Source organism: Sinocyclocheilus grahami, unplaced genomic scaffold, assembly GCF_001515645.1.
Source record: "Sinocyclocheilus grahami isolate Dianchi unplaced genomic scaffold, SAMN03320097.WGS_v1.1 scaffold209.1, whole genome shotgun sequence".
NCBI lineage: Eukaryota > Metazoa > Chordata > Actinopteri > Cypriniformes > Cyprinidae > Sinocyclocheilus > Sinocyclocheilus grahami.
This window is the reverse complement of record NW_015505388.1, coordinates 1,011,400-1,035,595: the sequence shown is the minus strand read 5'-3', so window position 1 is coordinate 1,035,595 and position 24,196 is coordinate 1,011,400. Positions and strand designations below refer to the sequence as shown.

The following is a 24,196-nucleotide window of genomic DNA, read 5'->3' as shown; positions in this document are numbered from 1 at the left end:
TTGAAAGAATACCATCCCAGTGACAGCTTTTAAGATTTTACAGATTTTAATGGGGGTTTTTTTCTAAGAGTGTTTTATTTGATTAAATTCCGATTCATTTGGGCATATTTTAATTCATTTTTGTAAATGTAACCAGCTCATAAGAGTACATTTTTTGTGATTTGGACTACACTGTTTTTGATTCACTAAAAATGGTTACACTTTATTTTGATGGTCCCTTTTAGAAAATATGTTGACTATAACTTTTGCAACTACAGGTCAAGTAGAATTCAACTGTAGTCAGTAGAATGTCTGTTGGAGGATCATCAAAATGAAGTGTTAGCAGACATTAAGCAGACAGTCAATGACTAGTTGACATGTAGTCGCAAAGTTACTTACAGTCAACAGAATGTCCAAAAATGAGATCACTCACGATGAGCTTAAATATGTTTATAAATGTTTAAGTGTCATTAAAAATCATGCTAAAACAGACTGTTCCTAGATGTATTGATCTTGCAGTATGTTTTGCGTTGATGGTTGAGGCACACAGAACACAGCCTTGATGATGAATGTTTCAACTGAGGTTCAATTCCCACTGATGCTTCTTATAATAAAGCACTTGGTCGTTCTCATCGTTATAGCTTCATTTTCAAGGAGTGCTAATTAACGGAAATTGCCTGTGTCTGCTTGGCAGTGACTACTGTGTACGGTAATGGGGCACACTGACTGCTTTCTTATTGGGTATAATGTGCTATTAGCATAGATATGAATATGACAGAGGAGCGTGTGGGGAAATTGCTGCAGAGAGGGAAAAGCCCAGTTTTGAAGTCTGACTTGGCAGCCTAACAGATTATAATACAATTAAAACACGAGTCAACAGGCCTGATGTAGTCCTTCAAAGGAATAATTCTCTGTAGTGTTGGATCATGTTCACTTTGCATAATATCATGTATAGAGAATGTCCAATGGGGTCCAAAAAACTGAAATGACCTTTAAAATCAATTATCTTTAAAATAAAAATGGGTAAATAAAATATTTCATAATTTGAATATTTTTATATCACTAATTAAATAATCAAATTTGTGACACTGATCATGTGAACTTGTTTGTACAGATGGTCAGATGTTCTTGCTTCCACTGAGAACATGATCATCAGTTTTTACACAAACTTGTGGAGTTCATGCAGCTTGAGTGCTGTTGTCCTTAAACACATCAAATTTTAAGAAATACAGAAATGTAATTAACTTTTTTACTCAAACTCTGATGCTCATAATACAGTTTAAAGAAAGAATATTACAATAATAATTAGAATAGCAGCACTATTGATCTCAGACTTTTGAATCCCACTTTAAATGAATTTTCAGTGATTAAGATTTTTACGATTTGTCCATCTTTTTATTTATAGTTGAACATAAGACATGAGAGAGACAAGCGACAGAGAGAGAGAGAGAGTGAGAACATCTATTGTTATTACAAAGACAGATTCATTGCTATTGAGAAGTCGATGTCGTTCTCTCTTACCTTGAAAATGAAGTGTGCTTTGATATATGTGCTGCATGATTTTTTATTATTTATTTTCTTGACAAGGAAAAGGTCATATCAAAGTGTTTACATTTAAAGACAATATGGCAACATTTGCTTTCTTATTACATGAAACAACCTAACAACTTCACTTTGTCATCTAAATATCGCAAATATTTTAAAACGAAGTGAGCGGTGTGACAGATGGTGCTGTGGAACATTATCACACAATACCTCAGCACTTTACCCATGAGATCTTATTTCAGTAACAAATCGCCTGTTATAATCAAGAAAGCTGTTGAAAATGCACAGGGGCTTTGTCATGCTGAAGAATAAAAAAAAAGTTATGCATCACTTTATTTACTAAGGGTGCATCTGGCATTGTAAAGCACATGGTAAATTTGGGGGACACATACTTTTTACCACAGTGTATATATTTGTTAATGTTTGTCTTGAGATGTTTTCATTGTATTTGTGGAGTGAATTAAGGAAAAAGACGTGGCGGCAGGATGTAGAGACAAACGAACAGAAAACCATATTCCACATGCTGTTAAAGGCCTTAAAATACAAGCAGGAAAAAGAGAACACTTCTATACCTCAACATAATATGTAACCTGCATGATGAATCACGCATACTTCTACTCTACCACGATTCCACTTTAGAAATTCAGCTGACTTTATATTGGCCCGATATTTCCAGTTGCAATTTAATATTGAGGTTGTTTATTCATTTGTTTCTGGTTCAGAAACACCAGAATGTACAAATAACATACAATTGCACTTTCATAAAAAAAGTTATTAGGAAAAGTCTTTGTATGAATTAATCAACACCCATGCAGGAAAAACTAAATGTGTGAAGCTGAAGTGAGTCCTCTGAGATAAATTCAGCTCACAGCATTCATTTCTCTGTAGGTGCGATAGGAGAATGTGGTGTATCACCCATTCATTTTTACAAAGCTACAGTTATAGATTGAGAGTAAACATTTTGCATTCAATTACTTTTAGTTTATTGTTCTTTACATTAATTGTGTAAAAAACCTTAAGCAGAAAACCTTTTCTAAAAGCTTTTGAAAAAACTCTTTAAAATCTAACGGAAATGTTGTAAAGCCTTATAAAACAAGATCTTGAGATTTTTCTGTTTGTTTTATCATGTTAATGTGTGCTTAAATTTCAGAAAAAAAGAATGTGTGAAAAATTCAGATTTAGCTCAATTTCAGCAATATTCACAAGAAATTCCTGATTGCGTTGATTTTTATTGAAATGCACTGGATTTTGTCCACAAAGAACAATAGTAAATGTAAAATTCAGTTATGACCACTTAGAAAAGAACTGTGGAATACCCTTACCAAAAAGAAGTATACTTCGTTTATTTTATTATATATACTTAAGTAAAGTTCAAGTATATTTTTAAGTATACTTTATGTAGTAAGTATACAAATATCAGTGTACTTGTAGTATACTTGTAAGTGTACTATTTCAGTACTCCTTGGGACTAAATTGGCCGACTTTCTAGTATGTAAAGTATGCTTTTAACTAGTTTACATCTATGTTTTTAGTTTGTACTGCAACTATACTAAAAGTGAACGTATAGGTATACTGATAGTTTACAAATCAAATAATTGTAGCAGATTTAGTATACATTGAAGTATAGCCTCAGTAAACTACTAGTTTAACAGTTTTATACTGCAAGTATACTCGTAAGTTTTCTTTAAGTGAACTTTACATCATACTTTAAGTATACTACTATGTCCCTATTTAGGTATTCATTTTTATATATTTTGTTATATGAATATCTGAACATACAAACAGATACCCTTTTCTTTCTTTTGATGTTTGTAAACAAAAATAATTTATTCATGCATTCTTTTTTATAAACACTTGAATGTGGGTAAGTTTGATTTTTTTTTTTAAAAGAAAGAAAGAAATAGTGGTGGAGCATTGCGTTAGCAGTGCAAAAGGTTGTGGGTTCAATTCCCAGGGAACACACATACTGGTAAAAAATGTGTAGCCTGAATGCACTGTAAGTCGCTTTGGATAAAAGTGTCTGCTAAATGCATAAATTATTATTAATTATTAATTAAATAAATAACATTTTGATCAAAAAGCTGAAAAAAATACTAAATTGGATTCAGAATAATAATAAAAACGTACACTCTAAACATCCCACTAAATGGGGTTGTTTCAACCCAATGTTGGGTCAAATATGGACTAACCCAACTGTTGGGTTAAAAAGCTAATTTAAAAATATATGAATATCTGAACATACAAACAGATACCCTTTTCTTTCTTTTGATGTTTGTAAACAAAAATAATTTATTCATGCATTCTTTTTTATAAACACTTGAATGTGGGTAAGTTTGATTTTTTTTTTTAAAAGAAAGAAAGAAATAGTGGTGGAGCATTGCGTTAGCAGTGCAAAAGGTTGTGGGTTCAATTCCCAGGGAACACACATACTGGTAAAAAATGTGTAGCCTGAATGCACTGTAAGTCGCTTTGGATAAAAGTGTCTGCTAAATGCATAAATTATTATTAATTATTAATTAAATAAATAACATTTTGATCAAAAAGCTGAAAAAAATACTAAATTGGATTCAGAATAATAATAAAAACGTACACTCTAAACATCCCACTAAATGGGGTTGTTTCAACCCAATGTTGGGTCAAATATGGACTAACCCAACTGTTGGGTTAAAAAGCTAATTTAAAAATGTAACCAAAATTTAACCCAACAGTTGGGTTAGTCCATATTTGACAACCCAGCATTTTTTTGAGTGTAGATGGAGTCGATCAACACCCAAAAGCTTGAAAATCATTATCTCTGTCATTAGGGTCGACATATTATTCCATTGCGTTACACAGTTTTGATGCTGTTTTAACGTCTTTAGAGGCCCTCTGTAGGCCTAACTCGGGAACTGTGGCCCTCCCTGGGCTTGACTCAGGGACTGGAGCCCTCCTTGGGCTGGACATGGGAACTGGAGCCCTTTCTGTGCTAGACTTGGGGACTGGGGCCCTCTCTGGGCTAAACTCGGGGACTGGGGCCCTCTCTGGGCTAAACTCGGGGACTGGGGCCCTCTCAGGGCTAAACTCGAAAAGTTGGCAATGGTTGGAAATGGTTGGCAGACTTGACACTGGAGTGGACGGCGGGCTTGATTAAAGAACGGCCGGTGGGCTTGAGAATGCCGCGACCAGTGGGCTTGACTGAGGAGCGGCCGGCGGGCTTGACTGAGGAACGGCCGGGCGGGCAAGGATTTGGGGGGGCCGGGGGGGCAGGAAAGGCTGCGTGACTGAGGAGCGGCCGGCGGGCTTGACTGAGGAACGGCCGGCAGGGCAAGACTTCGGAGCGGCCGGCGGGCTAGAGAATGCTGCGGCCAGTGGGCTTGACTGAGGAACGGCCGGCGGGCTGGTTCTGGATCGGGGCTGGACGCTCTCCAGACACCGGAGGATCCCTTCCTTCCAGCTCAGTCCTGTGGTGTCTAGGAGGTCCACGGGGTGATAGCAATTGGCCCCGATCCTGAACAGAGAGTTTAGCGTGGCGTCGTCCAGCGCTGTTTTCGTGGCGATCCCACAGAACTTCCACGCATACTCCACAAAGGGGAGATCTCTGTGGGCTAGGGCGGAGAAGCGAGCGGCTATTTCCATGCCGCGGGAAGAAAACAAGGGAAAACAAAAACACGGGGAGAAGGTGCGCCGCTTACTGTTTGTTGGTCCAGTATTCTGTCACGTTCACTACTGTGAGGGAGCGCGGCGCGAGAAACGAGGAGACGAGGAGTACATCAACAAGGATACTTTAATTACATCCTGGGAACCAGGAAAACACACATAGCAGGGGAGGTTGACATATACAATACCGGACGAAGAAAACTATGAACAGGACATACTATAAATACACAAGACTAGTGGATGGGATGACGAGACACACCTGGAACTAATGAAACAATAATTGTACATGAGGGAAAACTAGGTCATGGAACACGTGGGGAGCAAAACATGGAACAGAGTTTGACAATATACAGTTATATAAGATTTAAGATAAATATACATTACAAATATTTGTCTGTCACACAAATAGTGTGAGATGATTTACAAACTAGTTATATTTACAATTAGGAGTAAGCAACATATGGTAAAGTTCTGGAAAAAAAAGTCTGTCTGGTTATTTCGATCATGCAGATTTTATGCATAACAAAATGCAAAGTGACAAAAGACCACTTGTATTCTGACTCTCTTTGTCATTTTAACTCCCAGTCAGAACTGCATTGCTGGGTCTGGTAGAACTGACTTTTGATAGATTATGCAGAATGTAAATACAAAATGTCAAGAGCTTTCCATTGTGTGGGGTGAATGGACATTTCCAGCACTAGTCTGGTGATTGTATGCAGAAATGTCAGAGCTCCCCAAGTGGTTTTCACCTTGTCAGTGACAACAACGGCTTCTGGAGAATGGAGACGAGATCAGCTCAGAACAGTCAGGCCAATGGCATGGCCTTTGGAACTGGCATAGAGAGATTCATTCCACTCTTCCTGTTCTGTACAAAGTCTATGCCACCAATCCCAACCAATTTTCTTTTCTTTGCCATTTTTAAGTGGAAGATGCGGGTAAAAAGACACCATAATTGAATAAAAAAGAAGGCAAGAGGGATAGAAATGGGGAAAAGAGAGGAGAGTAGTTTCCATAGCAACTCAGAGAGCAGTCGAATAGGAGAACAGTGCTGGCAGTCAGCCAACAGAAAGATTCAACTCAAATTTAATTGCTGCTCCTGCAATTCAGCCTAATTTGAAGAAGTCTCAATCACAAATATGATGTTTTGGGAAACTCACAGTTGATGAACAGCTGGGATGAACTGTGTACTCTTTGCTACTTCACACATACAGCACCATAAATATCCCATAATACCTGCATATCATTTAAGTCAAAAGTAGACTAAAAATGCGTAAGAATAAGTGTAAGTCCCTTAGTATCCAAACAGTGAATATGCAGTATTCATGATGCAGTAAGCAATAATACCAGATAACCTAATGCTTCTGCTGAGATTCTGAAAACAGCAGACACTTTTCCATTCCATAATGCCACAGGAGCTAAAGAGCTGTCAGATTACAAAAGTTAAAAATTGCACACCTTTAAACCTAAAGAAAACAGTTCATCAATGGTTGAGAAGTATACTTTCATCAAATACCCAATTTTAAATGCAAAGCAAGTCTAAGATTTGTGTTTTTAATTTACATTTTTCAAACTGCACAAACTACTTTTTCCACAAAAATTTAGTTTTAAAACTAAAAGAAGAAGAAGAAAAAAACAACAACACATAAAAGCTGTCCATAAAACTTCTGCTGTCCATTCCAAGTGTTCTCCGGCCATACCATAGTTTGGTGTGAGGAACAGACGTTTTTGTTTTCAAAATGTTATTTGTGATTCCAGATATTAAAATTTAGCGCACTTTTACAACAAACGTGAGAACCAATAGACTTTTGGTGTCAGTACATCAATGGTGTTAAACATCTTAACAAGTGCCAGTCTCAATATAAGCAAAAGTGAACTGCTTAATTTAAAAATGATTACATTTACAAGCTCATTCAGTTGAAACACTGCATGTTTTCTCCTCTCTTTCTCAGGTTTTAACATTTAGGACATTTAATGAAACATCATTGAGACAGAACGCTCACTCAATGACAGTCAACACTTGAACGTGGCTCACAGATGAACTGTTCAGCAAACCATTCCCCTCCAGTCTGGAAAAACAGGTGTGTCACCAGTAAAAGACCTTGTCACAGTAAACAGCAGTATGAGTTAAAGCTGACGACTTAAGATTTTAAGAACCACACAGGGATGTGTTTAGAGCTTCACACAGCAGACCCACACTCATGCATTTCACACCTGCTATTTAAAAAGCTGTAGCACAATGGCATCAGCAAAAACATTTATACTTATACTCCCCATTCTAAAGCTTACTGCAAACACTGAAGATTGCTGAACTAGACAGGTGCAATTTGTCTTCTTAATTGTAATTTGCTGGAGCAGGAATGTGTTATTAGTGAATATATTTAAGTGAGGGGAGATGAATTGTTTAAGGTAGAGATTATATAGTTTTATTGTTCATTTAGTTGGAAACATAAGTAAGATTGATTATCATAATGCAAATACCAATTATCAAGGCAGGACAGCAGTTTGTGTTGTAGAACTTCTATACTATCTTAAAGATGGTATATCATCCTTTTAAAGTAGCCTAGTTAGTTACACTACAAACATAGACTGAAGATTTTAAATATATTACAATCCAATTATATCACTTTCAATTATAATAATAATCAAACCCATATTTTCTAAGTTGTGAGTCGATGGCCAAGTACATGGTTACCCATACTCGGAATTTGTCCTCTGCATTTCACCCATCGAAGTGCACACACACAGCAGTGAGTACTGAAAACACACACAAACACACCGTGGACACACACTGTGGACACACACAAGAGCATAATTTCTGGCACAAGATGAACTATTAAAAAGACACGCAATGTTGCACAAGAGTAGAATCAGCGAATCTTATTTATTTATTTATTTATAATTATTCATTAGAATGAACTGTGCTAACAAACCGTTTCACTAGAATGAATCAGATTGTCCAGAACTATACCGTATGAGAGATGGCCCAACCCATATTTTCTAAGTTGTGAGTCGATGGCCAAGTACATGGTTACCCATACTCGGAATTTGTCCTCTGCATTTCACCCATCGAAGTGCACACACACAGCAGTGAGTACTGAAAACACACACAAACACACCGTGGACACACACCGTGGACACACACAAGAGCATAATTTCTGGCACAAGATGAACTATTAAAAAGACACGCAATGTTGCACAAGAGTAGAATCAGCGAATCTTATTTATTTATTTATTTATTTATAATTATTCATTAGAATGAACTGTGCTAACAAACCGTTTCACTAGAATGAATCAGATTGTCCAGAACTATACCGTATGAGAGATGGCCGTTTAGTTTGGACAAAATTGATTGCTTTTATAGTTCAGTAAACAAGGCAATATTAGGTAACATACATTTCAGGCACAATATTCTGCATGTTTTAATCTAATATCCAAACGAAGCTAAAGCAGGAACAACCGCTGTGTCTCCGAGGATCACACAGAAGTGATGTTTCATTCCTGAAAGATTCAGGGTTTGTAAACAAATCGGTTGAATGAATGGTTCACTGACTCGCTCTTTAATGCAGCCACTTACCGCCAACTTAATGGCGAATCCATGTAACTCTCAATAAGAGTCACTGAAAACATAGAACAAGAAAAAAAAACTATAGCCTATTATGTATTATAGGGTTAAAAATGGGCATTTAAAAATAATAAAGGGACATGTAAATGTTTTTTTTTGTCTGCTTCACAACTACTTGTCTTTTGTGTCTACTTCAAAAGAAGCTAAAGCAGGAACAACCGCTGTGTCTCCGAGGATCACACAGAAGTGATGTTTCATTCCTGAAAGATTCAGGGTTTGTAAACAAATCGGTTGAATGAATGGTTCACTGACTCGCTCTTTAATGCAGCCACTTACCGCCAACTTAATGGCGAATCCATGTAACTCTCAATAAGAGTCACTGAAAACATAGAACAAGAAAAAAAACTATAGCCTATTATGTATTATAGGGTTAAAAATGGGCATTTAAAAATAATAAAGGGACATGTAAATGTTTTTTTTGTCTGCTTCACAACTACTTGTCTTTTGTGTCTACTTCAAAAGTTCATTTTATTTGAATATGCACTTACAACTATAAACCTCAGATCTCTGACTGCAGAGCAAGAGAACAGTGCAGAGATTTCCTCTAGTTGCTGAGCTGTGACTGAACTCAAGATTCAGAACCCAGCATGAAGACACCAACTGTTCTGGAACTGTGTGAAATGCAGAGCTGTTGTCGATAATCTTTTGGGTTTATTTCATGACATTATAAAACTGCTCTTCTTGGTCTGGGTTTTACAGCTATGGTATTCATAATTGTTACCTTCACCTTAGTGACAAGAAAACTAAATTAAGTCTTTAATATTACACACTCTATAGATCATCTTTTTAAACAGTATATGTATTTATTAATAATGCACAGTATATTAATTTGATTTATTTTGAAGGGGGAAAGGTTGAACTTTAAACATAAACTTGTCTCATGATCTACTTGGAATTAATAAATAAGCTGTCACAAGCTGTTTCAAGGCTCCTCCCACATCTGTTTGGATCATACTAATTTGACAGTTTACACTTTTCCTCATAAGCCTGGTTTTCTGTGATAAGCTGATGGGTGAGGGAGGAATAGACATGCTAGGCTGTTCATGTGGGAGAAAGATATAATAACATGTCCGTGATTACCTTTCTGAGGTAATTATGATATGTTCTGAATCTAAACTTCCATCAGAGGCGAGCTGTGATTAGCTTTCCCGCTATAGGTGTCAAACATTTACCCACTTGTTCTGCTAAATACAAGACAGCTGTAACCATGTTCTCTGGCACTTCTGGGAATGATTTACAATCATAATATGTCAACATGAGATGAAGTGCTGGCCTGGGTAATACAAAGTGATTATTTATATAACCTATGTAGGCCTACATAAATGCATTATGTACAGTTCAATTCACTAGAATACAGTAACCACAGACTCATAATGACGTGTTTTCACTGTAGAATATTAATGAATATTAAAATAAACGAATGGTTATTGAAACTCTTGATTGTAACCAACACAATGAATTAAAGTCACTGAAATAGATATCCTATGAAATCACACCTGTTTCTTTGACAGCCACTTTATCATAACCAGGTACGACACGACATGATTCGATCCAAAAACACTGAAAAGAACTAAAAATAACACATACCCACCCACGGCCATAGCCAGCTGAGGTCACCCCCGAGGTCCGCTGTACACCTGACCTCTGTCAATTTTTTAGTACCTTAGAGTAGTAATTTGTACCCATAAGGTACTAATTTGTAGGCCTACCTATTAGGGGTAAAAAATTAATAAATATGTCTTTTTAAGAGTACTGCTCCAGTGACAAGCTGCTGTACCCCAAAAGGTGCGATTTTGTCCCCCTTTTTTTTGTATATAGCCTATACATCCACAACAAATTCTGAAACCACAGACAACCCTATTATTTGTATGGCCATCACATAAAAAGTTAAAATATAACAAAAAAGCATTGAAATCCTTAGTCTGGGGCCGTGGAAAATAATAAAAGGTTCTCTCTTGCATTGCACCTTCAGTTCCCTTTTCCTATTCTTAATTTTCCCCAATATCCCCCCCCCCCTTGCATTTATTTGATCCAAAGTACAGCAAGAGCAGTAATATTGTGAAACATTTTTACTATTTAAAAGAACTGCTTTCGATTGGATTATATTTTAAAATGTAATTTATTTCTGTGATCAAAGCTGAATTTTCAGCATCATTACTCCAGTCTTCAGTGTCACATGATCCTTCAGAAATCATTCTAATATGCTGATTTGCTGCTCAAGAAACATATTTGTTGTTGTTATTATTATTATTATTATCAATAATTAAAACAGTAGAGTACATCCAAATTTTTTGATGAATAGATACATCCAAAGATCAGCATTTATCTGCAATAAAAAGCTTTTGTAACATTATACATGCACTGTACCAAAAGCTTGTAGTCAGTATCATTTTTTTATTAGAAATTAATACTTTTATTTAGCAAGGATGCTTTAAATTGATCACAAATGATGATAAAGACATTTATAATGTTACAAAATTATTTCTATTTCAAATAAAAGCTGTTCTTCTGAACTTTCTATTCAACAAAGAAACCTTAAAAAAATCGAAAATGTTTTCAACGTAATAATAATAATAATAAATGTTTTTTGAGCAGCAAATCAGCATATTAGAGTGATTTCTGAAGGATCATGTGACACTGAAGACTAAAGTAATGATGCTGAAAATTCAGCTTTGAAATCACAGGAATAAATTACATTTTAAAATACATTCAAATAGAAATCAGTCATTTTAAATAATAAAAATATTTCACAATATTGCTATTTTTGCTGTATTTTGGATCAAATAAATGCAGGCGTGGTGAGCAGAAGAGACTTCTTTTAAAAACATTAAAAATCGTACTGATCAAAACCTTTTGACTGGTAGTGTATTATTTAGAACACAATTTCTAAAGTGCCTAAATTTCTAAATTAGTACAATATATTTGTTGAAATATTGTAATACTGAACACACTATTGAATTATTAGGCTGTAACTCATATTTTTTGTGTGTGTTGCTGTCTCTTGCTCCCTCCCTCCCTGTACAATAAATCCATGTGAATATCTGTCTCTGCTAGTTTTTTTAATGTAACTTTACAATCGATATTGATGTCCTTCAGCACAGTACTATTCTGAATGATGATAATAATGGGGTGCTACTGATTGCCTATCAGATTCTAGCAGTTTAATACTCAACTAGGTTAATAAAACAAAACTATCTAGCATATTTTAGCGTAGATGAAACTGACCTGCACTTGAAGCCCTGAACAGGTCAGTGAAGTTACATTACACTGCTTCTTCTGGCCGCTTCATCATTATATCGAGCCCCACGCATCGGTTCTGCTCGGAATCGTTTGACGGAAGCGTGGAACACACCTGAGCTGATTCGTGTAGAGCAGCGCTGCCAGTCAAGACTAACCGATTTATGATTTATTATCGAATGAAAAAATCGAAAATTATCACTTTGGTACATTGAGATGGCATAAATATAAAATATTAATAATAATAATAACAAACAAACAAAAAAAACACAGGGCCGCGGGCCAAATCAGCCGCCAGCTCCCGATGGCCAGTCCAGGCCTGCTAACAGGATACCACATTCGTAAGGCAAGCGCAAAAAACATCATGATATTATCTGTCAGAAACGTTATCGACGCTATCAAAAACAGCAGCATTTAACACTAGTTTTAATGTAACTTTACAATCGATATTGATGTCCTTCAGCACAGTACTATTCTGAATGATGATAATAATGGGGTGCTACTGATTGCCTATCAGATTCTAGCAGTTTAATACTCAACTAGGTTAATAAAACAAAACTATCTAGCATATTTTAGCGTAGATGAAACTGACCTGCACTTGAAGCCCTGAACAGGTCAGTGAAGTTACATTACACTGCTTCTTCTGGCCGCTTCATCATTATATCGAGCCCCACGCATCGGTTCTGCTCGGAATCGTTTGACGGAAGCGTGGAACACACCTGAGCTGATTCGTGTAGAGCAGCGCTGCCAGTCAAGACTAACCGATTTATGATTTATTATCGAATGAAAAAATCGAAAATTATCACTTTGGTACATTGAGAAGGCATAAATATAAAATATTAATAATAATAATAACAAACAAACAAAAAAACCACAGGGCCGCGGGCCAAATCAGCCGCCAGCTCCCGATGGCCAGTCCAGGCCTGCTAACAGGATACCACATTCGTAAGGCAAGCGCAAAAAACATCATGATATTATCTGTCAGAAACGTTATCGACGCTATCAAAAACAGCAGCATTTAACACTAGTACACAGATCTGTAGAAAAAGTAGGTTACAGAATGAAAGGAAATATGCAAATACTACACTCTTAAAAATAAAGGTGCTTCACGATGCCATAGAAGAACCTTTTTGTCTAAATGGTTCTATAAAGAACTTTTAACATCTGAAGAACCTTTCTGTTTCACAAAAGGTTCTTTGTGGGGAAAGAAGGTTCTTCAGATTACAAAAAGGTAAGAAAGAGATGGTTCTTTAAAGAACCTTTGACCGAATGGTTCTTTGTGGAACCAAAAATGGTTCTTCTATGGCATCGCTTGAAGAACCTTTTGAAGCACCTTTATTTTTAAGAGTGTAGTGTTTGCTATTTCAATCAGTATAGTAATTAAATTAGCACAAAATCATGCTAAAAACATCCATAAGAGCACTAGACAAAGTTATCATCTATATAGCAATGGTTATTAATGAAAACTATAACAGTAGTCCTAATATGTATTGTTTCATGAATAATAAACAACTGATACAATTATCCACCCCTAACCTAGTAAAGTAATAACAAATTTTGATGCAATAAATATGGTATAATTTAACAATTTTCATCCCTCCAAAACAGAGAAAACATCTTTCACAAACATCTACGTGTCTGTCTCTTTTAAAGTGTTTAGTGTATATAATGAGCTGTATTTGTAGGGGTTATTATCACAATTCTTAACCCCACTCCAGACCTCACTAAATTTCAAACCCTGGTTATTTTCTTGAGTATTTTCTTTCTACTTCACCATGCTTGTTATGTTTTGCCTTGTGGAACCTGTGGAATTTGTCGTGTAACATACGATTTTAAACGTCTACAATCAGTCCCTCCTCATCCATGTTTGATGTTTAATCTGGATGAATTGCGGCACTTTGGTCCAATGGTTTTTCAGTGTGGGCGAGGCTAACAAACACAGTAGAAATAGAAAGCAAGGGCCCGAGTCGACAAAATGTAGTTAGGAGAAAACTACTCTACTCTAAACAAAGTTATATTAAAAATCCCACTGGAGTTTACAAGTCAAATATATAGCCAAATCAAGATATGGGACAGGTGAAGTTTATCAAAGTAAAAATTCTATTTATGTTCTTATACAAATTCAACTTGCCAAACCCAGAATGGAGAATGCAGCTGGACCTGAGAGAGATATCCATAAACTTTTGGTTTTGTTTCATGACAAGCTTCAATTAAGTATAATGGAAATGCTAACAGATAGAGTTCTCCAGGAATTACATGGCCTCCTTGAAAATCAATTTCATTTGTCATTGTGCACTTTTCTTAATATTAAATGAATATATTTGACTTGAATAAAATCACTAGGACTGCTGTCTCTGCAGTATTTTAATCCCTAATCTGAAAATGTTTTAAACCATCAGGCCTATTGATTGCTCCGCAAATATTACTCAAATATTACTCCCCACTCCAAAATCCAGGCTGACTCTGTAATCTCATAATGCTCTGACATTGTCAGCATGTTCAGCTGGTAAACTTTAGGCAGGCATGCTTTTATTCACTATTGTTCTCTGCTGAATTATTCTCATTGCTTTATCTACTGTGTTCAGAGTCAGAGTTTGAAAGCCCAGTGCTTTATTTACCAAAGGAATCTTTTCTGGAATATTTCACCTGTCACCAAATAGATGCAAACAAACAAAAGTCACAGTTGTCAGAGGAGCTATACAATAGCAACGGTGCTCACATGCTTTCCATAGATCCTTTTCACATTTTTGGATTTGGAATAACAAATAATCTAAAGCAGGATAAACTGCTATGTCAGTATATGGGAGATCATAGCAAGTACAAGACAAACTGAGTAACACAATAATATTACATACAAGACAAACTTCAACAGATTGCCCTGTGAAAATTGTATTTACATTTACATATAATCAATTATCATGCATTTAAAATTGCTTCCATTCCTAAAGTCATTGTATAACTGGTACACTACCAGCACACTTAGAAAATTAGAAACCTGGCCTGTTCAAAAAAGGGAAAATGCATTTTCTTGTGGCATGTTGGCAATGAACATCACTCTGTAATATTAATGAATTGTACACTTCTGTTTGTCCTTTGACATAGAAACCCATCAACAGAAAACCAATTATCCACCCACTGATGCTGATGCTAATGACGGAAAAGTAAATGAGACAGTCTGACACATAACTCATCCTGATTGATGTTGATAATTTCTCTCTGATGATCAGGAGGGTCTCACCTGCAGCTAGATCTAATTCAGGCTAAAAACATCGAACTAATGGAGCGGGACGTAATTGCTTCCAAATGAAAAGCAGAGCAGCAACAGGCCATTCACATTAGAAGTCAAAATACATGAATGTATTTATTAAGACAGTCTTTTATGCCTAATGATATGCATTTATACATTATTATATTTGCATGGTTCTTCCGTTTGCAGCAGTGGATGTTGTTTTAAAGTGGTTTTTCACCACTCTGCTCTTTAATTTTCAATGTTCAGCCTTCACTATACTGCTTTATTGTTTGCTTGAGATTGTTATTGTCCTCATGAGCATTTCTGCTCCTCCAGCTTCTTTTTTCACATCGATTACTTCTGTTTCTTTGTGAAACTGCCAATCCAATCCCTGGGGCAATGTCACGATTTGTTAATTTAGATTAATCCACTCTATTTCAGCAATGTTCTTTTTTTTCCCAGGAGGCTTGACCATTCGTGAGTATTCTGCTTGATGCTGCAGTTTCGGTTCATCATGTGAATATCCCTGGAATGGTTTTACAGAGAGTGCAGATCAAACTTAATTTTACTCTCTTTCCTGAGGGTGCACAGCGCATTTACAATGAGATTTGTACTCTGGATGTATTTTGCTCTCTTCTGGGCTCCTCTCAAAGAGGCCTCAACCCGCTGATGAAAAACAATCCGATGTTTCTTCTGAGAGGAGCATTTAGCATGAAATTGTTGTCAGACAGCAGTGGACAGAAAATAGTCTGGCGTCACCTGTCCAGTCCTGACTGGAGCTTGAAATTAATACTTTTAATGACTGATTAAGAAACAAATGATCAATGGTATGTTTCATGGGAGTAGAATGACTGAGCTTAGACTACGTCTACATTAATCCAGATACATTTGAATATAACATATATATGTTATATTAGCAAGGTAGCTTGCTTAATTTTTGTTTGAATTGAACCACAAACTTTCTACTTATCAGGCCTGTGATTTACTCACTAACTCCACATCAAGAAATTGATCGCAGATGGCACACAGGTGCAGATGTGACACACTAGCAGCCACAAGAGCATTTATGCACATGAGAAAGTGTTCTCTTAAAACTGGGGGGACACATGCTTCAATAAAATGCATTCCAATAATGAAAGCTAATTATGTCGTCTATGTTGTATTCTGAATAAAATATTGAAATTTGAAACTTCCACATTGCATTCTGTTTTTATTCACAATTTGTACAGTGTCCCAACTTTTTTGGAATCGGGTTTGTAAATATGAGAATTCACAGATGATACTGTTGTCTATTCTGAGCACAAACACAAAATGGTTGAAACTGCATTAACTAGCTACAGTATATTTATCCATTTGAAGCAAGTCTTTTGTGAACGCAGAAGAAAATTTTCACTCTTTTACAACTCAAAAAGCTTTGAACAATTTTCCATGTGCATGCAAAAGTTTAAAAGAATCATAAAACAAATGGAGCAAGGGAACGGTTTTCAGTGGGTCAAATCAACAAATGTTACGTATTTGCCCAGATGTCATTTTTAGTTTTGTAGCTAGTCAGTTCCAGTCAGAAAGAAGGAACCAGTTCCTTTGCAGGTAACTTACAATTTTGTGTTTCAGCCACAGATGCTGATATACTACCACAAACCTTTAAAACAACTATTTCTACTCTCTTCTGCTCTCTTCTGTGTATGCATTTGAGTGTTTTTAACTAAATATGTTTCTATCTGTATTCCATTTAATTGTTTTCTCATACATATTATAAATATGAGCTGATTTGTGTCTTTACAATGTTTGCATGTGAACATGATTTCTTGTGTCTATGGCAATATCTCTATTCATATAGTTGCAGACTCAGGATAGCAGTCCAGGGAAGAAGTGAGGATCCCCCCTGCAGCCGCTGGCCAATGTTCAGCTGTTTGCCCTCACACTGCGCTTGTGATTAACTCCTCACTGGTGCTGCGTTCACACATCTCTATCTGTCTTGTCACTTCTAAACTCCCACTCAAGGCTCTCATCTGTCAGTGAGCCGCTTAAGACTTGCTCAAACATATGTGTAACGGACACAGTAAAAGGCTGCCCCAATTTTCACTTGTGGACATGTTCAAATCTAGACGCTAGTGCATGTAATTTGTAAATAACCCAGTACATTCATTAAAAAAAACAGAGGGAAAACAATGACAGAACATTATGAATTATTGACTACAAGTCTGGATAATATGTTCATTATTTAAGAGCAACTACTGCTGCTTACTCAAAACTCATTGCGAAATGAGTTGCAAGCCTTTTTAAATAAATAAATAAATAAATAAATGAGCAGCCAGGTACCTTCCTTGTGCTATAGGTGCTTTTGACACACTTCAGTCTAAGGTGGTACCTCAGTTTGTCTGTGGCATCTATCTATCCATCCATTCATCCATCTATCTATCTAAATTGCAAACAGTATGGCAAACAGGTGGGTTGCTGAAAAATATTTATTTATTTGTATGTATGTATATGATTTCCAGCATTTTTAAAGATTAAATGAAATCCAAATTTCTGTCAATTTTGAGTCAAAATCAAAATGTTGTGGCTTTTACTCCATATCTATCTATGGATCAATAATATTGATGATAATGCTACAATCAAATGTTCGTCCTACTAATACTAAGCCCTGTTACTCACAAAACCCTAAAATACTTTTCCCTCTGGTTACATTTCAGAACAAAAATTGTGCACACACAGATAAGGAAGAAAATGCAGATGAATGAGGATTTGAAGTCTAACAAATGCCTCTTTGAAACTTTTTAAAGTTGGATTGGATTTATGATAAATGTTTGATCATACCTCTTGAACAAAAGAAAACTGTGTCAGGCTGTGTGAAGGAAAGGCACAGGAAATTATACTAGATATTTATTAGGATAGACTGGTGCATTTGCTTTATAGATGACTTTTACGGTCTCTTTCACTGCATACTCAGTGAAAATAATTAATACACAGATGGTGTTATGTACTGTATGTTGTGGGGCATGTATGGATAATTCAGGAGCCACTGAAATGATGGATTGAACCACAACATTTAGATGTGATATCATCCATTTATCTCAGCAAACAGCACACAGTTTGATCCAATAGCAGATGGTAAATGTCATAATGTTCAGCAGTGGCACATTTAGACAACACACTTAAGGCTCTGAATATTCACTTGGCATAAATTGGCCTAACCCACACATGCATACAAGCAAACCAACAGAGGATTCATCCTCAAGGAGACTCATCTGGGAGATCTTTTTCCAGCACTTTTGCGGAAGATCATTAGATGGTTTGAATGTTGGAGGCACATTTTTCATTCAGTCAATCAGGTCATGAGATGCATTAAAAATGAACAGTCTCAATTCAATCAGACACTGGTTTGCGATCTCTCACAGTCCTAAATTAAATTTACTGCCTAAATGAAATCAATCCACTGAACGTACAATTTAATTTTACAATTGACCTTGAATGGCTGACATTTGCCTACTTATTCAGCAAATAAATAACACATGACTAAATTGTGAATGCTGTTGAAAAGATGGTGGGTTGCCAAATTCAGAAAAGGAAAATAAGGGACAATTGTGATTATTTATAGGAAAATAAGGGACACTAAAATATTTGTACTGTACCACATGTATGTCACTGTCTGCAGTTGAATAGATGTATAAAAGGTGTATAAAAGGTTCTCAAAAAGAATCAAGTTTTGCTTAACTTATTCATGTACAATTACTCAAAAAATAATTTTAATGTCAAACAAAACAAAACAAAAAACTAAATGTCACACTTGTTACACACAAACCATCGGCCTGAGTAAATTGTACTATTATAGAATTGTGGTGTAGTAATTTAGGAGGTGGATATACTGTGAAATTACATAGCCTACATACATGGCTATGTGGCATAAATTTTGAAAGCATAAAAACTGAAAATCTGAAATGTCAGTCAATAAAGCATTTTTAAAAAACTGGCAAAATTTTACTAAAATGTTTTTGCAACCATATAGGCCTAGTCTATATGAATGAATGAAAATGCATACTTTTGAATTAAAGATAACTTAGAGACTCTCTTAGGTAAACTTTTGAAATATGGGGACACTCGAAATGTCCTCATAAATCTCCCCATAAATCAACTCATTGTAATACCTATATCATACCCATGTCATTATACAAATTTGTGTCCTCATAAATCATAAAAACGTGCGGCGCACACACACACACACACACACACACGTATTTCTAAAATTATAGGGACATTCCATAAGCAGTGGCTTATACTGTACAGACAGTATATTTTATCCCCCTACATGCCAGTATATTCTATAACCCTACCCTAAACCTGCCCATCACTCAAAACGTTCTGTATTTTTACATTTTCAATCATTCTGTATGATTTATAAGCTTGTTCCATCATGGGGACCTAAAAAAAATGTTCGCATAATGTTAGAATTTACTGGTTTTTCTATACTTGTGGGGACATTTGGTCGAATTGGTCCCCATAACTTAGGTAATACCAGTACACACACTCACAGCCTCTGAATATGCATTTTATTTTCTATGATTGAACTGTTACTGCAGGCACATTGTTTTTCCATTTTTGTAGCATAAACACCATCAAACCGATGAAAGTATGCTTGAAAATACAGGACAAACGCATGCGTTCCCTTGTATAACATTTCAAAATAAGATTTTTAAGGTTATTTTTGAAGGCATGGATGTATCCTTTGCTTATAATTTCCCACAATCTTGAATAGACACAACAGTCAGGGGCCAAAGGGGTTGCAGGCTTTTCTCTGATAGAATTATAGGCCTATAGCGTCTCGTACTCAATACACTGGCACAGAACAGTTTAACATGAACACTAAATTCTTATAAGGACCCCTGGTCATCTCTAAATTGTGTCTTCAGGGATATTTTCTTATATTGATGGTGTTTGGTGTTGCATCTTCTGTTCTTCTCTCTCCTCTCCGGTCTGGAGGAGAGTCTTATCCAGTGCTTATCACACAAATTTATTCTTGTTTCCCCCCCTCTCTGCACTTTAGCCCATTTTCAGCATTCACAACTTCAAAGTATCATTAGGCGATATGATATCCCAGCATCCCTTATCTCTGTACAACACTGATGCTTCTTTTGAACTTTAAGCTGGGATGGTGAGAGACGAGACATTGTAGGGAGTAACGACGAAGCGATAATATTTGGCAGATTGACGAGGTCAACGGCTTGTTTCCCAATGTTTTCATAGAGCAAATAGTATTAGGTTTCCTATTAATGTCCATTCATAACCTGCATTTACCTTGCGGAAATGAGAAAAAAGAACACACTCAAGTTGAGTGATGGCAATTTTAGCACGTGCTCAGTAAATTTCTTTGCCTGAGGAACACAAAACATGCGATCATTTTATTCTGAAGCATTTTCAATAATATTCATAACATTAAAGAGACAGAAACAGACAGACAGACAGATAGACAGATAGATAGATAGACAGATAGGAACTACAGCATTGTAGTTATAACTGTGGTACATTGGCACCCTCTAATGGTCAAAACAAGTAGCGAACGACTTAAAAGATACCATAGGCTCACTCTCTCTGTCTGTCTGTCTGTCTGTCACAAGGTTGGTAGATGGGGAAAAAAGAAAGAAACCTTATTAAACCATTTAAATAAACTTTGAAAGCCTTTATATTTGTCTACAAATTCATATTTAATTACTTTTTTCATTTTTTAACATTAAATTGACTTTTTTTTTTAAAATTGGATTTTAATATTTACATAATAATATACTATGGAATTATAGGATTGTCATCCTCAGATTTATGTTTTCAAAAACAAAAACTTGTTACAGTAAACACTTAAATTTTCATGTATATATACAAAATCACAGAAAGACAAAACATCAAGAGGGGAAAAAAGTATATATTAAGTTTTATTTCCATGTAACCTAGGAACTTAACCCTATTGAAAAAAACAGCATATGCTGGTTAGGTGTGTTTTGAAGCATGGCAACTGGTTTGAGCTGGTCCTTAGTTGGTCATGAGCGGGTTTAAGCTGGTCCACCTTAAACCAGCTCAAACCAGCTGCCATGCTTCATAACATAGCTAACCAGCATATGCTGTTTTTTCAACAGGGAAATCAGTGGCTGAGGCAGCTCATGCCCTGCTGCGGTTGAAATGAGCTCATCTCTGCTGGAAGAGCCTCATCTGCTTTCTTCTCTGAAGGAGGACATCACGCCCATCAAGACGCTTGTGACTTTAAAGGGGAGCAATTCAGAAGAGAATGTTGCACGCACTGATAACAAAAGAACGGCATACGCAGGGTCTGGTGGTAAATCACACACTTTTATTATCAGCTTAGTCGTTGAATTTGTACAAAGAGATCAAATAATGCAATTACAAGACTAGACCATTGGACATTGTGATACGCACACAAAATCAGACAAAGGGGGCTGATCGCAGCAGGGCAGCTATGCAAACTGGAGCAGACGACAGATCAGGTAAACAGGGCCATGTTATGTGGTTTCGGAAAAGCATTAGCAGCACGCACACACACACACACACACACACACACACACACACACACACACACACACACACACACAGAGAGAGAGGCACAATTCACTAGCACACCAGGTGGAGAAGTTCACATGTCAGCACACACACACACACACACAGAGAGAGAGGCACAATTCACTAGCACACCAGGTGGAGAAGTTACAGCAAACACATGTCAGGACAAAAGTGTCACCACATCATTAAGTTCACAGTGGACCAGACTCTAACCAAGATGTAGGTCACAGATAGAAAGCTTTCTCATCAAACATTATAGTCAGCAGTCAGGAGTGGGTTTGCCTCTGATTCTGTCAGTCCTGGATCATCAGTGCTTCTTCAGGCAGCAGTTGTAAAAGCTTTCCATTGTATGCTGAATACTAGAGCAGTGCGTTTTTGAATGTTGCTTAAATGCAGATTTATCAGTCAAAGAGCTTCACAAATCTCTGAAATTCTACTTCTAACGCCTGTGAAAGGAGCTTGTTTTTAGAAAGCATCACCTAAAGGAGCCAGTGACTGACCCAGGGATAATGTTCAAAACTGGAGGAGCTCATCAGTAAAGAGGCACTTGAGAAATGAGAAATACTACATCAGATTAAGGCACCACAAACAACAGTTACAACGGATCTTTGGAACAACAAAATATAGTCAGCAGTCAGGAGTGGGTTTGCCTCTGATTCTGTCAGTCCTGGATCATCAGTGCTTCTTCAGGCAGCAGTTGTAAAAGCTTTCCATTGTATGCTGAATACTAGAGCAGTGCGTTTTTGAATGTTGCTTAAATGCAGATTTATCAGTCAAAGAGCTTCACAAATCTCTGAAATTCTACTTCTAACGCCTGTGAAAGGAGCTTGTTTTTAGAAAGCATCACCTAAAGGAGCCAGTCACTGACCCAGGGATAATGTTCAAAACTGGAGGAGCTCATCAGTAAAGAGGCACTTGAGAAATGAGAAATACTACATCAGATTAAGGCACCACAAACAACAGTTACAACGGATCTTTGGAACAACAAAATTTACACACTTCAGTTTTACACACTTAATACAACTTATTTTCTAATCTGTCTGTCTGGGGCTGCATCACCTTTTCAATGAATTGCAATGTTAGACAATGAACTATACATTTCATTCTGAAGACGGTAAGAATCTGATAAACTTTAATGAATCACCATACACAATGTTAGACTTGTTCTGTAAATAATATTGCACAGGTTACTGCTCCGAGGTGAAGGAAAGGACACTTCGACTTTCCACTATCTATCTATCTATCTATCTATCTATCTATCTATCTATCTATCTATATATCTATCTATCTATCTGTCAGTCACAAGATTGGTAGATGGGAAAAAAGAAAAAATAACTTATTAAACCATTTAGATAAACTGGGAAAGCCTTTATATTTGTCTACAAATTAACATTTTTTTCCTAATAATATACTATGGGATTAGAGGATTGTTAAACAACGGATGGTTGGAAATGAATGCATGTCAAAAAACTAATTCATATTTCAAGTATACACTGGTCTGTTACATGAAAAAATCTAATATGTAAAAGTACATTCAAATTCTTTCATATGATTCAATCATACAGTCGCTTTTAGAAATGACATTAAACACTGGGATAACCTTCAAATCAGCTCTCTATGACTGATAGATTTCACTTCAAGCCAGTCTGTACTAACTGTCATTTGTATGCTGAGAATGTGTGATATGAACAGCCTCTGCTTCTCTCATGAATGATATATTGAATTGTGCTGAAGCTAATACAGCTTCTGTGTTGTGTTGTGTTGTGTTGTAGAGAAGATATTCTCAAAGTCTCTGCTATAGAGATATAAATGCTAATCTAATCTCTGTAATGTTACTTCAATATTTTGGAAGGTTAATTAACGAGTTCCTGAGAACAGCACCTGAAATTAGCAGAGGTAATTAATAAGACTGGTGGAAAACACACACACTCTCACACACGCAATGAATGGTTGTGGAATGTCACACGTTCGGTTCATTTAATATGGCTAGTTTGTGAATTCTTTGACAGGACAATTCCCACATTAACAATTAGTAGCTACTCATTAAGCCATAATAATCACTTGGTTAATTTTTAACAATGACTGAGTAATTGTGTGTCAAATCTCATCTAAGTAACTCGGCCACATACCATGATTGAACATCACAATCACAAAGGCCAGCTCACAGAGAACAGGTTGTGACAGTGGGAGGGGCTTTAGCTCTGTGGGAGGAGCCCCTTCTTGTAGGCAACCACTCCTGCTGCTGTGGCCAGAGCCAGGAAGGAGGACACGCCCATGAACTTCAGTAATCCCCCAACGGATGGCAAGTTTCTTTCCCAAAATGTTGTGACAAACGGCCGGGCCGGGACATCCTGAGAAAAAGTGTTCAGAGTAGAATTTGTTCAAGA

At 36.5% G+C, this 24,196-nt stretch overlaps 1 protein-coding gene and 1 long non-coding RNA gene across 2 annotated transcripts in view; one reads left to right on the top strand and one right to left on the bottom strand.

Moving 5' to 3' along the window:
• Positions 1 to 21,567: 21,567 nt before the first annotated feature.
• Positions 21,568 to 22,345, top strand: LOC107595829 (uncharacterized). Its single transcript, XR_001610307.1, has 2 exons — positions 21,568 to 21,872; positions 21,945 to 22,345. It is a non-coding gene; the product is annotated as an uncharacterized lncRNA (long non-coding RNA).
• Positions 22,346 to 23,083: 738 nt separating this feature from the next.
• Positions 23,084 to 24,196, bottom strand: part of LOC107595828 (amine oxidase [flavin-containing]-like) — a 60,818-nt gene continuing 59,705 nt past the window's right edge. The window contains exon 15 of the mRNA XM_016286392.1: positions 23,084 to 24,160. Coding sequence (XP_016141878.1) covers positions 24,005 to 24,160 — 156 coding nt within the window. The 3' untranslated portion in view covers positions 23,084 to 24,004. The remainder of the gene's footprint in view (positions 24,161 to 24,196) is intronic.